Raw genomic sequence first — 16,107 nt, 5'->3', positions numbered from 1 at the left:
TAATGAGAATGTTAGCAGCTGGCCTGGAACCTCTATTTATCCCCAGAGATGTTGCCAGTTCCTGAAAGCTAAAATTGTCTTCAATTCTACTGTTTGTGTATTAATTAAAATCTTTATAGCCCCCCCCCCCAACACACACACACACCCAGAGGTAACAATTCACTGAGGGGAAGCACAGGGGATTAACTCAAAGGTGCTTTTTCAGGAGGCAACTGGACTTCCTTGTTTTTCCTTGAAGACCTTTGGCTTCTCATCCAAGAAGCTTCTTCAGCTCAGACTGGATGGTGGGGCTTCCATTCTCCACCATCCAGTCAGAGCTGAAGAAGCTTCTTAGGTGAGAAGCAAAACATCTTCAAGGAAAAACAAGGAAGTCCACTTGCCTTTCCCAGGCCAGCATTTTGCAAAGGCTGCCCAAAGCCAGCAATCCTTCCCCCCCGCCCCGCCCCCGTTCCAGGCCAGGAGCAACGCTGGTGCCCACTTTGCTGGCCTTGGCTGGGGACTGAAGCGAGTTCTGGGCAAATAAGCTCTGGCAGCAAAGAAGTGTCGATGGGAAATGGAAAACGAGAAGACTCCTAGAAGCAGTGAGAAAGAGCTGGTTGAAAACTGCCCTGGAGAGGCTGCATGGATGGTCTCTCCCCATCATTTCCAAAGGGGGAAGATTCCTGTTCTCTAGCCCCATAGTTAGAAACGTCTCAGGTGCTGGATTTGCACAGAACTGACCGAAAGGAAAAGGGGAGATTCTGGAGTGGTAGGTGCCTCCCATGTTTCCAGGAGTGGCCTTCTCAGCTCCCTCTTGGCCCTTCTGTCCACCAGATGGCACCCTTGCACTCTTCCAAGGGAGGCTGGCTATCCCTTCTCTGGGATCCTACCCAGCCCGGCCCCCCTTTGAAATCATGCTTCCCCCAACTCCTCATCCACTCCCCCACCCTCACCCCAAACTCCCCTTTGGCTTCTCTCTGTCCTAAAAACCTGCCTTTTTGACAAGAAGCAATAACGTATGTGGGGTGCATAGCATGAAGACTCCCCCCAAATGATGCCATCAGTGTGTTTGGCAAAGAAGGGAGCCCCACTCCCACCCCCCAAAGCCTGCCTGGAGCCCAACTCAGCACAGCTGTCTTGAGTGCCACTCAGGGTCGGTTTCTCTCTCTCCTTTTGCCCTTTTGGCACTTTCTGCCCCACATATTTTAGAGTTCCCCCCACTCCTGTGGGCATTATTTGCTTCTGAGGTGCATGGTGGTGTGGATTCAGAAAAATTCGGGAGTTGGGGAAGAGAGGCAACTTGGAGACCCTCCCTACCAGGGAGATGTTGAGGAGCCTCTTGATTTTCTTGGGGGTGGGGCCACCACCGCCAGAGGGGAGCAGCTGAGAGGAGGCATTTCTAAGGCTCCTTTCCTCCCACCCGGCTTCCGGAGGAATGCTGCTCTTCTCGGGCGATGGTGGGGGGGAGGTGTTAAGCCCAGCCTCCTTGGCCAGGAGCCTCCCCTCCATATGAATAGCAGTGCGGAGCTGCCCATTCCTTGTTCACCAACCAGGCTCCTCCAGTCGGCCTTGCTCTCTCTTGGCTGGACTCTGCCTCCGAAAGGTGTCTGGAAGATGGAGACCTTCCTCAGCTCCTCACGGTCTTTGGGAGAGGAGTCTCTCCAGATGTGGGACCTCAACAAGCGCCTGGAGGCCTACTTGGCCAGGGTGAAGTTCCTGGAAGAGGAGAATGAGCTGCTGAAAGCCGAGATCCAAGGCCTGAAGGGGGGCTTGGTGGAGACCCCCTGGAGGGCCAAGTATGAAGCGGAGGTAGCCACGCTGCGGGCCACCCTGGACCAGGCGTATCAGGAGAAGTGTGTGGTGGAGCTGGCCAGGGACTCCCTCTACGAAGAGGTCCAACAGGTGAAGAGCAGGTGCCAGCGGGAGAGGGCAGCCCAGGAAGAGACCAAGATGTTCCTGTCCCTCAGCAAGAAGGAGATGGAGGAGGAGAAGCGGGCCCACATTTGGCTGAGGGAGAAGGCCACCCAGCTGGAGAAAGAGATGGAAGACCTGGTGGAGGCCCACCAAGAGGAGCTGCTAAGGCTGGACCAGGAGATGACCAGCTTCTCCCAGAGTTTGGATGGGTTCCGGGCAGTGCCCGTCTGCTTCCAACCAGTGGAAGTGGAAGACTACGCCAAGAGGCTCACCAACATCTGGAAAGGAGCGGTGGAGACCTACAAGATGGAGGTCTCGCAGCTGGAGGCTTCCCTCTGCGAAGCCAAGGAGAACCTCTGGAAGGCTACCGAGCGCAACCGGCAGAACCAGCTGCAGCTGCAGCAGCTGGAGAAGGAGCTGGCCAGCCTCAAGGTCCGGAAGAAGATGCTGGAGGACAGCCTCTCCCAGCAGTGGGCTCAGCAGCAGGGGGACGCCGAGAAGCTGCAGGTGGGTCTGGGGTATCTGGCCCCCGCTGAGTCCAGCAGGGCTCGGGGATGCCCGCCTGCCTGCCTGCCTGGGGTGGCTTTGGGACCAGCCCTGCCCCTAACGGCCACTTGCTGGGCTCACCGGTGGGCAGCTGACTCGAGAGTGGGCTGGTGGCACCTAGAGGGCTGTTGGTAGCTTGGAAAAGGGCTTGTAGGTAGGAAGTGGAACATTGCTGGCAACAGGGCAGAATTGCCTGGCATTTCCTCTAAACCAAGGCTGTGATTCAGCCCTTGGCATCTGGTTGAGATCCAGAAGCCAGGGCTGGGCAGCTGGAGGGCGGTGGGGACCACACATTGGCTGGGGAAGAGCTGTCCCTTGTGAAGGGTGTTCCTCCAGAGGATGCCCCCCACTCCCTGTGCCATCTCCATTCATAGCCTCCTTGGGGGGGGGTTGGGCTGTCTCTGGAGAAAGCTTCCTGAATCCCACAGGGTACTTCACGGGGGGTTTGTGCACCCAGCACCCTGTTTGCTGCTTGGATGTGAAGGACCCACTAATTCTGGAGGCCTCATTCCGGGGCCTTTTCTGGAAAGAATTGCAGATTTCCTTTGGCAGATGCAAATCCCAACTGTGCCCCAAGCGGCCCTTGACTGCAGGGGCATGGGGAGCTGGGAAGGGGCACCTCCAAAAATAAATGTTTTCAAAGAAAAGAAAGTTTGGCTTCAACTTTTCTTATCCTTCCAACACTGAAGGGGAAATACAGCCTCCCGGAGATGTGGGGCAGTCAGTCCTTCCCCCCCCCACCCCACCCTCCACATTCTTTGCATTCAAGCTCAGCAGGAGGGAGCCACGCCCTGACCGTGGGGTGGTGGTGGTCTTGGAATGGAGAGGAGGGGGCTGCAAGGCGAAAGTGACCTGCCTGGCCTGTGCACTTGAATCACTTTGCTGGACCAAATCTGAACGAAACGGGCGAGCTAGGCTGAGCTTTGGAAGAGGCCCGGCTGAAGCAGAACAAAAGATTTTTTTTTTTTTTGGGCCATGCTTGAAAACTGAGCGCTGGGCTGCCACACCCACTCGCACGCCAGACACGCGGGATTTCCCTGTAGTTGCCGGCGGGGAAGGAGTGGGTGTCCTGCTGCCCCAGAGCCCAACTGGACCGTCCTGGGGGCCTCCTGCAGCATCCCCCCTTCCTTCCCCCTGGGCGGCCAGCGGGCAGCTCCCCAGGGCCGTGGCTGCTAACCCCGCCGGTGTCTCCTTCTCTGCCGGACAGATGGCCATGGAGGCGCTGGAGGAGGAGAAGCAGTCGCTGCGCGGCCAGATCTCCCAGGTGCTGGAGGACCGGCAGCAGCTGATGCACCTGAAAATGTCGCTCAGCTTGGAAGTGGCCACCTACAGGTGAGGGAGGGACGCCCCCTCACGCAGCCCCGGGCTCCCCCTCCGCAGCTCCCCCGGCCGCAGAGGGCGGACGGGGAGGGGCTCTAGAATAAGGCCAGGGGGCAGCCACCGCCTTTACGCACAGCACCCAAGAGCCCCCGGCCCCCTTCTTCCTCCTCGCCAAACGCGCCTCCTTCCTTGCAGACGGCCTCGCTTCTCTCCCCCGCCCCGAAGCAGAATCTCATGGGAACCTCCCCTCTGCCCCCTACCCTTCTCCTTCCCCAGACGGTTCCCACACAAAAGGAGGCCCGTGGGGGGGGGGAGTCCTGTTGCATTAGCATGAGAATGAATGGCCCCGCTGCCGGTAAGCGGGGGAGGGCTGGCGGCCAGCAGATTCCGCATGATGTCACCACCATCCTGCTCCTTCTAGCCCCCTCCCCCTCCTGATTCACGAGGGGGGGAGGGGGGGAGAGCCTTCCAGCGCTGGGAAGGTGGAGAAAAGCCTGGCAGAGGAGGCAGCTGCGGGAGGCCAGGAATAACCCACCAGAAATAAGCCTCCCCCCCCAGCGCCTGCCGCCCTCCTTTCCCGCTCAAGAATCCCTCTCTGCCTTGCAGGACCCTCTTGGAAGCCGAGAGCACCAGGCTGCAGCTGCCGGCAACTGATCTCCAGCTGGCCAGGGGGCTCAGAGGTAGGCATGAGGTCGGGGGCTTCAAGGGGAAGCCTCAAGAGCCATAAAAGCCTGAGCCCACTCCTCCCGCTACAGAGCTGCCCTTCAGCAGGGAAAGTGGGGGCTTTGCTGAGCCAGATAGAAAACTTACCTGGGTCACACCTCCCTGTTTCTATATCCAGCCCCCCTTCATAATTTCTGCTTCCCCAGGAAAATGTGGGTTGCCCTGAATTCCTTTTCACAAAGAAGGATGGTTAGAAAAACCCCTGGCTGTTTGGAGGAGAGTAACCCCTCCTACCCTTGAGGACGATTTGCAGACCTTTACTGAGAGGCTCTACTCTCCTTCCCCCTCCCCAGATGGGCCAAAGTGGGGCAGATCCACTCCGGTGGGTCAATCTTAGCAGAGCATTCCCTGGTTCCACTTGAGTCCAGCAGCCTTTTCTCATTCTCCCCATTTTTTGTTGCTTGCAGATGCTACAACCGAATCAACTCTCGGCAGGCTGCAGGGGCCGTCGGTGGATCGGGGCCGCTCGGGGAGCCGGGATGTCCGCCCCAGCCCTGCCGCTCTCCCTAAGCTTTGGGGTTTTCAGAGCAAAGTCGAGTCGCCCTCCTGGGGGGTCAAGACCCCAAGCTCGGCGGCCAGGGAGTTCCAAAAGGCCAACGCCTCCCTCCGGCACTCTCAGGCCACCAAGAGCGCCGATGGGCTGTTGCCCCCGCCAAAGGAGCCTTCTGCTTTTCGGCTGGACTCCTCCCAGCACAGCCAGAGGGTGACGATCACCCAAACGGAGAGCCTGGCCCAGTCTGTCTTCTGCACCCGACCCCCACTGACTTTCAACTCCGTGGAGCCAGAAGAGGCTTCGGGAAGATCCATTGGGAGCCTGGATCAAGGAGAGGAGAGCGAACAGGAGGTGAAGCAGGAGGCCGAAGGTAGAGGAGAGGAGGGAGAAAAAGCCTCTGGAGAGAAGGAGGAGGAAGAAGAGACACAGCTCAGCCGTGAGCCACCAGCAGAGAGAGAAGTCCTGAACGGGCCTTTTCTGAGCCAGATGGTTACTGAAGCCGTAGAAACTGCGATCCAGGAAGTGAACCCCCAAGAAACCCACCTTGAATCCAGCTTGCTCAAGGCAGTGAAAAGCCAAGCAGACATTTCTTCTGACAGCTCTTCATCCCTGGAGGAGGAGAACACCCTTCCCCTAAGTAGCACCGAGGGGCTGGAGAAGGCCCAGCAAGACCAGAGAGGAGGGGGACAACCCACCGACCCCTTGGAGGAGTTCCAGGTCTGTGAAGACTTTGCGGAGGTCAATGGTGGCCAGGAAGCCTGGGCTGAGCTGCAAGGAACTGAAGAGGCTTGGCGGGCTCTGAAAGCAGAGGCCTCCGTGGCCCTGGGAGCAGAACTACCGAGGGCAGAAAGGATGGAAGGAGGAGGAGGAGGAGGAGGAGTTTTGGTCCCTGGAGAAAAGGAGACCAATGAAGAAACAGGGTCTCCAGAATGGGAGGAGAGGGATGTGGATGAGGAGCTGCCTGCATTATTGGGGGGGATGCTGGGCAATGCAGTGGGAGAAGTACCCAAGAAGTCAGAATTTGCTACGGAGGCAGCTACGAATGTGAATGGCAGCCAGGAAGGCTGGGAGCTTGGCAGCCCCTCAACTGATGTCCTCGAAGGAGCCCCGGAAGTGAACATGGAGGAGGTCTATGGAGGGGCTGAAGATGTAGAAATGGTCAGCCAAGAAGATCTCCTCTCTGAGGATAGCAAGGAGCCCCAGAGCCCCCCCAGGAAAGAAAACCAGCAGGCAGAGCTGCTTGAGAATGAGCACCTGGAGGTGGAAGGAAGCCCAGCCAAGGAGGACCGCTCGCCCACCACCCATACGGCATTGTCTGCGGGTGAACCCCAGAAAGCTCTCTTCCTGGAGATGGAGCAGGAGAACGTGGAGAGCCCAGAAGAGCTTCTTCATGAGACCGATTCTGCTCTGCCAAAGAATGAGGAGAAGGATCTAGATGCCGAGGTTTTCTGCATGGAAGATGCCCTGCCCAGAAGCTCAGGTTCTGCCATAGATGAAAATGGCACCTTGACAGATGAGCCAAAGGGGGTCGAGAGCAGGGAAGTCACGGAAGAGGAAGAGGAGGAGGAGGAGGGAGAAGGCGTTGTCGGACCTCTTCCCACAGAAGATATGGGAGATGAAGGAACAATGGAGACTGAAGGCTACTTAGATTTGGAGGCACCCAAAAGGATCTTGGAACTGGGTGCGACCTTGCCCAGAGAGGACGTAGCAAGCATCCAGGTGCAGGAGACACTTCAAGAAGAGCAGAGAACGAAGGTAGCTGAAGAGCAGCTCCTGGAGGAACATAAGGAAGGAGGAGGAGGGCTCCCAGAGACCCCATTGCAAGACGAAAGTAGCAACTTGGAGGAAAGAGACTTGGTGACAATCTCTGGAGGGCCAGAAACTGAACCCCTCACGGATGTCCTGCAGATGGAAGATGTACGTGGTGCTGCTGTGACTGAGAACTTGCTGCAGAATAAGGAAAATGCCCCCGAGTGCTCTGATGACAAAGGATTGGGCCTGGACAATCACCAGGGAGGAGAGCAGCCTGCCGAGGAGGCTGAAGACCCCTCCAGGGAAGAGACCACCTGGCCAGAAGAAGTTCAAGAGGTGGGATCCCCCCCAGAGGCCAAGGCACCTGTGGAAGACTCCGTTTCCCACAGGGAGGATTCAGGGTCCGAGGAGACCCTCGAACATCCAGACTTCGTCCCAAATTCCCAGAGTGAGAGAGGTGGGGCTGAGGAGGAGAATGCCCAGCTAGAGGAGACATGGCCAGGCCACCCGGCTTTAGACAACGGGCTGACCATGCTTGAGACTCCATCCCTTCCTTCCTTGGAGAGGGAAGAGGTGCTTCTTTTGACCCAAGAGGCGGAGGCCTCCATTTTAGAAGAAGGCCCTGCAAGCCTTCTGCTGGCCAAGGAAGACGGAGTGGAGGAAGGCCCTCCAAAGGGAGGAAGCGATCGCAGGCCACAGGCAGATGGCCCCTGCTCAGAAGAGCCTCTGGCCACAGGGGGTTCGGCTGAAGCCGTGATCCAAAGGTTCACGGAGGATCAGGGCCCTGGGGAGGAGGAGGTCCCCAGAGAGGATGAGCAGAAAGAACTGCAAGGGGCCCCTGGCCTGGAGCCAGAGGAAGACCCCTGGCAGGAGGGAGAAGGGGCCAAAGGGCCAGCGGTGCCCAAGGAAGAGGTGGTCGCAGAACTTCCTTTAGAGCCAGGCGAAGGCTTTGGGTTCCCAGCGGATGGGTTTGACCTCAGCTACACGCAGCAGGAGGAAGAAGAGGAGGAGGAGGAGGAGGAGGAGGAAGATCAGGGGCCCTTGGAATCGAGTGACCAAGATTCTACGGATGTGGCCCCTGCAAAGGTTTCACCCCTGACCAGCGTCACTGATTTGGGAGAAATAGTGCTGGAAGGGGACGGCTCTCTGAGTGGCCCAAAGGGGGCTGTAGAATCTGACATGCTGGAATCCTGTCAGGACGAATGTTTCCATGTCTTGGACCCAGAAGATCTGATCCAGCAGAAGTTTGTGACCATGGAAGATCCCCCAGGAACCAGCTTCCCTGAGACGTTCCCAGAGGACGTGGTGGGTCTTCCTCTAGAAAGCAAAGGAGACCCCAATATTCTGGAAATTGTAGAACAAGCTCTGGAGTTCAACCAAGAGTTGATGAAGGCAGCTGAGGATGAGCTGGGAGGCCTTGGCAAGGGGGCCCAATACTCTCCAGAAGAAAGGTCTCCCTATGCTTCCCTTGTATGTCTGGACCAGGGACCACCCCAGGTTTCCACAGAAGCTCCAGAAGGCTCTTCTCCCATCCCAAGGGAAGCCCACCCATTGGGGGAGAGCCAGGCTAATGGGCTTCAGGAGGAACCAAACTTGGATGAGTTCCCAAGCGAACTTCTCAACGGCCTCAGGCAGGGCAAGACAGACCCTCCTGGAGATGAGGATTTCATCAAGGAGGTGACTATCGCCCCACAGTTCTGCACAGGGGACAACTTCCCCATGGCAGAGACCCTGAGCCAGACTCCACCCCCAGTCCCAGCCAGTGAAGAAGGGTTTAGAAGTGGAGACACCAGCCCTGAAGTTCTTGAGAAGGTTTCCCTGGATCAGGAAGGCCAGGAGCTCCTAGATGAGAACATCCTGGGTGACCTACGGCAGAAGACCTGCGTGAAAGGAGGCAAGGATACCAAGCTGGAGCCCATGCCCTTCCTGTTTGGGGATGAGATTCGGCGCCAACCCTTGGAATTCCGGCCGGAAGGGGACCTGGATCTCCAGCCCTCGGAAGACGACTGAAAGGTCCCCTTTTGGCCATTAATTCCAGCCAGTGACAAACAGTGTGATTCCTGCTAAACCTGTGACCCCTTCTGTCTCAGCCCCACACATTTTTCTTTTTTTGTAGCTACCTTCCTTCCCTCCAAATTTGAGATCGCCCCGCTGACAATCAAAAGCTTGGATAGGCAGCGTTTTCAGACTTTTAACTTTTTTCATGGTAGGCTTTTTTTTAAAGAATACTTTTTTAAAAGAAAAAAGGCACTCAAGTCCAGCGTCCTTTGTCTTCACCTTAAGTGTAACCAGCAATTTGGCAAAACTTTTGTGTGGTTTTTTTTAAAGAAAATGAAATGTTTCATCTGGCTCTAAGTTCTGCCCAGCAAGAAAAGAAGTTGTTTAGTAAGATCCGGTCTCAGACCTTGTTTTGCTAAGTGAGGCACTCTGAAGTTTTCCCAGCAAACTTTTACAACGTCCCCTCCTCCCCACCGTTATCTGGGTCAGAAGTGCTTCACCTAGTGCAGAGTTTGGGTTCGGCAGCTGCAGAAGACCCAGAATTCCCCAATAGAGCATGCTGGCTGGGGAATTCTGGGAGTTGAAGTTCACCTATCTTACAGTTGCTGAGGCTGAGACACACGGATCTAGAGGGAGATTTTTTTTCTGATAGTGGCTCCTATAACATGCCAGTGTGCCTTACTTTAGGAATACATAGAACAAACTGGAGTTTTCAGTATAAATGTGATCTGATGCTGCTCCCTTCTCATCCCGGTCTTCTCTCCTTGATTTCCCAGGACTCGCTTTTCCTGTTAGCCACTCGCCATTTATCTCTGTGGGGGTGGAGGGGGTTGGGGGGGGCAAAGGTGCCTCTACTTTTGAATGGGACAAATCTAACAACCCTGGTAGAAATAGTTGGCGTTTCGGTCCCTTGGAAGGAACTCAGAATCTCTGGCGAGTCTCTGCCAGCCTGGCTTCATCTGCCCAGCTCACAGAGCAGAAGTTTCCAACCCAAGCGTAGGTTTGATTCAACCCCTCTCCTCTCTTTTGAACGACAAGGGTTCGAGCACCCATCCAAGCCCAGCCCAGCCTCAGAACATGGGCAGAGTTCTTCGGAGGAGAGCTAAGGATGGGAGACCGAGAGGGATGCTCCAGAAACAGGTTCCAGTGTCATTTCTCCCCCTGCACTTCAGTGCCTTCTACGATAAAGCTAGGATGTTAAAAAAAAACCCGAGCTCCAGTCGGTGCCTCTGAGACACTAATAAAGCAATTGATTTCTTATCCTGTACAAACTCTTTCTGTGTTTTGCTTCACCCCGTGTTCGTTCTCAGGAGAGGGAAGGTCACTGCCACCATCGGCCATACTGAAAAAAAGCTGAGGCATAAAGAGACAGGGATGAAATAATTTTTAATACGCAGGCAGAAAAGACATTTTTCTGTCTGTTTTTCTCTTTCCTTCTGCTCTCTCTTTATTAGCTCTGCTTCGTCCCTGGGCAGGTCGAATATCAGATGTTTAGCAGCCAATATTCTAGCCAAGACGTGGGGAAGTGGAAGAAGGAGGGGCGGCCACTCCCTTCACCAGCCGGTGGGTAGAATTCTTGCAGATTCTTCCTGGCTGCAGAAAAAACAGGTGCTCTGAGCAACTGCAGGCAGGGCGGGACCGATGACCTGCCCTCTCTGCTCCCTGGTGGGGACTAAGCAGAGAAAAGGGCACTTTTTATAGCTAAGACCAGATGGTGGAAGTGATGGAAGACCTTAAAATATGCATGTGACTACTGATGCAGCCAAAGCTCCAGCTCCCTGCAGAGCAGAAATATTTGGAGGAGTTGGGAGAAAGTTAAATGTGGCTGCCTCCCCTCCCCCAAATAAGGGGCAAAAATGGACAGCCCACCACCTGTTCCTGCACCCGTCACTCGTGCCTGTTTTTAACGCTGAAACAGACCCGGGGAGGGCTGGGCAGGGAGGGCTTCCTTCCTGTTTGGCCCAGCGTGGCACACAGTTTGGATTCAAAGTGTTCAAAAGCACAACTTTTAACAGAGAGAAACAAGCTGCGGAAATAACAACAATGTTCTTGAAAATAGAAAATATTTAGCAACGGCTGAAACCTTTGGGACCGACAGCAGGCTGCAGGGGAAAAAATGCAGCTGCAAAGCCTTGGTCGGCTGGTTTTCCAGGGGCAAAGCTGCCACCCGCAGCCGTGGCAAAAACGAGGCAATTCCGGGCCTCCAAGGGCTTCTGGCAGTTCTCTGCCCGGGTTCCTCGGAGGTGGAAAAGGGCAGCCTGGTGATCTCTGGGGAAAGCAGACCTGGGCCTCAGCCAGGCGGCTCATGGGAGGCGCAAGAGGACTTGAACCTGATAAGAGGATGCCAGGGTGAAGCAGCCAGCGGCCAAAGCCCTCGAGTGGCAGAGAGACCAGGACAAGGAGGGATTCCTGTCCAAGGGGGCAGAGATCTCCTCCCTCCCGGGGGGGGGAGGGCAGGAGAGGAACCTGAGCAGAGATTTGCATTTCCTGCCAGGCGAGGAAGAGGAGGAGGGGGAGCTGGGCTCTGCCCCAAACTTCCTGATAGGTCCCAGGTCCTTCCAAAGGCTGAAGGGCTTGGAAAGCAGGAGCTGGCTGTGCGCTTGGGTTGCCTCAGCCCAGAAGCCCCTTCCAAAGCCAGAGAAGCCCCGTCCTCTGGCCCAGCCAGTCCTTTTAAGGGCAAATGGCAGGGCTGAAGTCACACCGCTGGAAAAGCAAACCTCCCTCTTCTATCGGGAACCAGACCTGACTCAGAGGCCTTGGCATCGCCAGGGGACGAGCAAAGGCTGTTTTCAGCCTGCTGGCTGACAAAAGATACGCTTGCTAGGTGCCCTTTTTGGGGGCATTGCCCTTATTGGGGGAGGGGGCACAGGGTTTTGGCAGCTACAAGCCCCTGTGGAATGCAAGGCCTTGGCGGAGAGGACAAGGGGGAAGCCGAGCGTCTCCTGTGAGGAGATCCCCCAGATGTCTGAAGCACAATCCATCCCGCCCAGAGGTGGGTTTCAGCAGGTTCTGACCAGTTCTGGAGCAGAAACTTTGAGTAGTTCGGAGAACCAGTAGCACAAATTCTGACTGGCCCCGTCCACATCTATTCTCTGCCTCCCAAGTCCCAGCTGATTGGGAGGAAATGGGGATTTTGCAGTAACCTTCCTCTGACACGCCCACCAAGCCACACCCACCAAGACATGCCACGCCCACCATACCACACCCACAGAACCAGTTGCAAAAAAATTTTGAAACCCACCACTGAGATTCCCGTCCCTGGATAAATCTGGAGCTACTTTGGAACTGTGGCCCCCAATCAAGGCTGAAGTCTCAGCGGTGACTCCATCTAACCAAGCAGGGATGGGGGGGGGATCCCGTTCGCTTGGTGGATCTCAGAAATGGCTGGGCGGTGGCTGTGGGTTGGCCGGAGAGGTCGGGGCATGGGTGGGCATGTCCATAGGCCCCCTGCCCACCATTGCTGCAGGTAAAGAGGAATACTGAAGCTGCAGCTCAGAAGGGGCCATGCTGGGCTGTCGCATCCCAAATGGCACCACAGCTCTGGGAGAAGCCCCTTCCCCTATGGCTGAGTGCTTCAGTGGGCCGCTGAATCTCAGTGATCCCGGGGGGGGGGGGCTTGTAAAGCCGCCTCCAGTAGCCAGGAGCATCGCTGTGCTGGACAGAGAAATGACGGCCCGGCTCTCCCTCCCTCCCTTGGTGGTCGCTCCCCATCCACCCCGCACACCCCCAGACCTGTCTGGGCTGCCCCAGTGCAGCTCCTTTGTCTGCCACCACAATTGGCCAGAGTCCATTCAATTAGGAGCTCTCTGTGGCCTGTTTCAATGGGGGCTGGGAAGGACTGAGGGTGGGGGGGAGGGCAGGGTAGCCTCAAAGCAATGACCTCACTCAGCCCAGCTCTCAACATCCGCAGGGCGTAGAAAGACAGGGTGTGTGTGTGTGTGTGTGAGTAGTCCTGTGTCTCACACACTCAAGCTCTGCTCAGGAGCCTTGCTCAGCAGAGCTTCTGGTTGCCCCAAGTGCTTTGCCTCCTACTCACCACTGCTGTGTCAGGCCGTTTTTTGTGTCTGCTCCCTGGGTTAGCTGGCTTTCCCTCAATTCCTGAAAAAATCTCATTTTGCTGCCACCCCCAAGTCAGGGAACAATGGAGCAATGTGGCCACATACACCCATCCCACCTGCTGCCTGGTTGCGAGGCAGCAAAATGGGCCAAGCCGACTCTCCTTGTTGGGGGGGAGCGGGAGGGAGAAAATGAAGTGGAATTGAGCCTGCGAAGGACATGCTGGAGGGTTTTTCCTCCCTCCCCTCCCTGGCCATTGTTCTGTCCCCCCATTCCTCCGTTGTAGTCAATGGAAAGCCAGTCACTTTGGGGGGGGGACTGCCACCTCTAAACAAAGACTGACTCAGAAGTCCAGCTCTGAAGGCTGACCAGGCGAACGGAGGGCAAGGGGCATCCTGATTTGTGTGCTGAGGCCAGGAAGGGCTCGCGGGGGGGGGGGAAGGCTGGCCACCCCTTGGACAAAGTGGGGGCTCCCTGAAATCATGAAGGTAGCATGAATGCTCAGTCCCCTGGGCCCCTCACTGCAAGAGGGCCCTTGGAGCTGGTTTTGCTGCCACGGACTCAGAGGGGAGACTTCCCCAATTCTCTCTCTGTGTGTGTGTGTGTGTGTGCGTGTGTGTGTGTGTGTGTGTGTGTGCCAGCTTGCTATACTCAAGCAAAAAGGACCAGACATCCCAGCTCCTTTGTACCATCTCCCAGGGCCTTGGGAGTCTCCTTGGGACCTCCAGGGGTCTGCCTGCCTTTGGCTTCTGTGGCTGGCGTGAGCTGACCCTTTGCATTTCAGCCTTGCAGTGTCCAGGCAGGAGCCCCCCTCCCCGAGCAACAGGGCGCCCTAAAGGACGAGACGAGAGTCCTTTGCTCCCAGATCTATTCTGAGACCCTCCCTAATCAGAGAAGCATGGCTGTGGCTCCCGCCCAGTGGTCATCCACAGGCCCTTCCCGTCTGCAGCTGCTGCCTTCCTCAGCCCCCTCCCCAGCACAGGCACGCAGTGAGGAGGGGGCAGCCAAGATCACAGGAGACCCCCCTCACCTTTGACAGAGCTTCACCGCAACGGATTAAAGCCTCACCAGCTGTGCAGGAGGGGATTCGGACTCTCCAGAATGCAGCCCCCCCCCAGAAGAAGGGGTCACAGCAAGGGGGTAACTGAGCTGCCAGCACTTGGGTTTCATGTAAACGGGGGGAGGGAGTGGGGAGCAGATGCTGCTGCCCCTCCAGCCCCTGCCTGGGACCCTCCACCTCCGACTGGAGGCCAGGAAGAGAAGGCCGGAGAGCAGCACGGTCAGCATTGGGCTCCCTTCCAGGGGGCCATTTCACACAGGTGGGGGCTGCCATGAAGGAGGCCTCAGGTGGGAGGGGAAACCTCCTGCTTGCCTCACCCCAATAACCGATTCTTTGTAATCCCTGTGGGAGGGGAGAGGGTGCCCATTACAGGACCCCAAAATTGCCGGGTTTGCCACTGGGATGCAAAGTGTCCGGGACCAGGAGGTTTCAGGACAACCCAGAAAGGAGTGGAGTTGGCGCCATCCATTCCCAAAGCAGTAAATATTGTGCTTTGCCTGTAATTAAAGTCCAGCCGGAGAGGAGAGGAGGGACAAGAGGGGACCCAGAATCGCCTCCAGCCAGCTTGGTCTGAGGCTTCCTTTGGAGCCTGGAAGTGGGCAGTGGGGAGGGCTGGGGGCAATGGGCCCATGAGGGGGGTGCTGGAAGGGGGCAGGTCCATTGACTGGCCAGCCCAGTGTTTCCTCTCTGGTCCCAGGACAGCAGGAGGCCGAGGCAGCAGGTGTGTTTGTCAGCTGGGCACGAGAGACATCCAAATCCACGCTTGGCACCTTGCCATTGGGCAGAGAAGACTCCGAGGAAGCCAGCACGAAGCTCCGGGCACCTGTTGAGTCCTAGGGGAGAAACACCCATCTGGGGGGCTTCATTGTAGTGATGGAGCCTCCCTGATTTCACTGGATGGAAATGGGACCAGGGAGAGGGTGCTAAGACCCTCTTAGCTTAGTGCTCTTGGGGGGCAAAGCCGAGGGAGCCCTGCCCAGATGAGGGTTCCTGGCGCTGCATGGAAGGCTTCTTCTCATCAGGGAGGCAGGAGAAGACCAGCAGCCAGTGGACTGAGGGCCAGGAGACCCCTTGCCCTCCAGCACATTTGCCAGGCCATAGAAGGAGATCCCATCAGCTTTGGTAAAGCGGGGCGGGGGGCAAGCAGGCCCCCTCCTCCAGAAAGCCTCAGGGCCTCCATCACTGGTCCTTCTCCAGTCCCAGTCAGCCTCATTCCTGCCCCCACAATGCCTACCCCCAGCCTCCCCAGGGGTCAGCTTCTTGCAAACATTCCCAAATTCTGCTTGCAGCCAAGAGGAATCCAAGGCAGGTTCAGCTCGCCCAGGGGAGGAGCAGAGTTTATTTTCACACCAGCTGGTGCCAACTGTCTGCCAGGGTCCGGTTTCAGCTGTGGGGTGTGTGTGTGTGTGTGTGTGTGTGTGTGTGTGTAGGGATGATTTCCTTGCTTCAAGCCTTTGGAAGGGGCTGGTTGGTTCCTTATGCCGTGATTTTGTGCCCCTCCAGTCCTCCAGATGGTCCCCCTCCCCAAACACATAGGAAAGAAACTCTGCAGACCCACAGGAGAACTCCTGCAGGCACAGAAGAAAAGGCAACCAGTTTGGGTGGGCTATGGCTAGGCTGCTTGGCAACCCCCTCAATTTCCGGCTTCAGTCCTTTCGAGGGACAGACCTGGAGGCGTCTTTGGGGTCCTGCTTTGGCTGCAACCGCTCAACCAATCCCACCCAGAGAGATAACTGGGTTCGAGATAATTTGGGGTAAAGCAGATGTTCCCCGGTGGAACTCACTGCCGTGTGATTTTTTATGAGTTTCCTGAATGCCTCTTTCTCCTTCCCTTTGTGTCAACTTGCAGCAAAAGATGAAGAGGGGGGGAGGGAAGGGGGGGAACTGTGTGTCTGTGGACTCCAGAAAATGTGGTTCTTTTCTCCCCTTTCTTAGGTGGCCAGCTTCCCCTCCCCTCCCCTTCCCTCCCTCCCTGGCAGCCTCTGCAGATAATGGGATGACATCAGCCACAGGCAGCCGCTGAGTAATGCCTCCCTCTCAGAAAAGGCCTGGAAATGCCATTATTCCGAGGAGAAAAGGTCGCCAGAGAGATTGGCTGGAAGTCCCTTTCCTGTTTTCCTCCTCTGCTTCCCCCCCCCCATGGAAGTTACTCAGCCCCCAAGTGAAAAGGGAGATTGAAAGAGGCTCCTATTTTTAGCCTATTCTTTGGGGTGCTAAAAGCCACTCTCTTTCTTTTTTGAAGTCCTATTTTCAGAGGGCTCTTCAG

The 16,107-nt window shown here is 56.5% G+C and overlaps 1 protein-coding gene across 1 annotated transcript; it reads left to right on the top strand.

The window, feature by feature from the left end:
- Positions 1 to 1,230: 1,230 nt before the first annotated feature.
- NES (nestin) lies at positions 1,231 to 9,536 on the top strand. The gene is made up of 4 exons (XM_070951149.1): positions 1,231 to 2,400; positions 3,647 to 3,771; positions 4,366 to 4,439; positions 4,890 to 9,536. Exons 1-4 carry the CDS (start codon positions 1,231 to 1,233, stop codon positions 8,735 to 8,737), a joined length of 5,217 nt encoding a protein of 1,738 aa, XP_070807250.1. The 3' UTR covers positions 8,738 to 9,536.
- Positions 9,537 to 16,107: the final 6,571 nt, after the last annotated feature.

Source organism: Pituophis catenifer, unplaced genomic scaffold, assembly GCF_029215685.1.
Source record: "Pituophis catenifer annectens isolate HBS135680 unplaced genomic scaffold, rPitCat1.0.hap2 SCAF_10, whole genome shotgun sequence".
Lineage (NCBI taxonomy): Eukaryota > Metazoa > Chordata > Lepidosauria > Squamata > Colubridae > Pituophis > Pituophis catenifer.
The sequence above is the reverse complement of the archived record's forward strand: the minus strand, read 5'-3'. Positions and strand labels throughout refer to the sequence as shown.

Excerpts from the sequence above, each read along its gene's own strand:
- NES (XM_070951149.1), top strand. The coding sequence starts at position 1,231 with ATGGTGGTGTGGATTCAGAAAAATTCGGGAGTTGGGGAAGAGAGGCAA. Across the intron at positions 2,401-3,646 it reads GGGACGCCGAGAAGCTGCAG|ATGGCCATGGAGGCGCTGGA; the intron begins GTGGGTCTGGGG and ends TCTGCCGGACAG. Across the intron at positions 4,440-4,889 it reads GCTGGCCAGGGGGCTCAGAG|ATGCTACAACCGAATCAACT; the intron begins GTAGGCATGAGG and ends TGTTGCTTGCAG.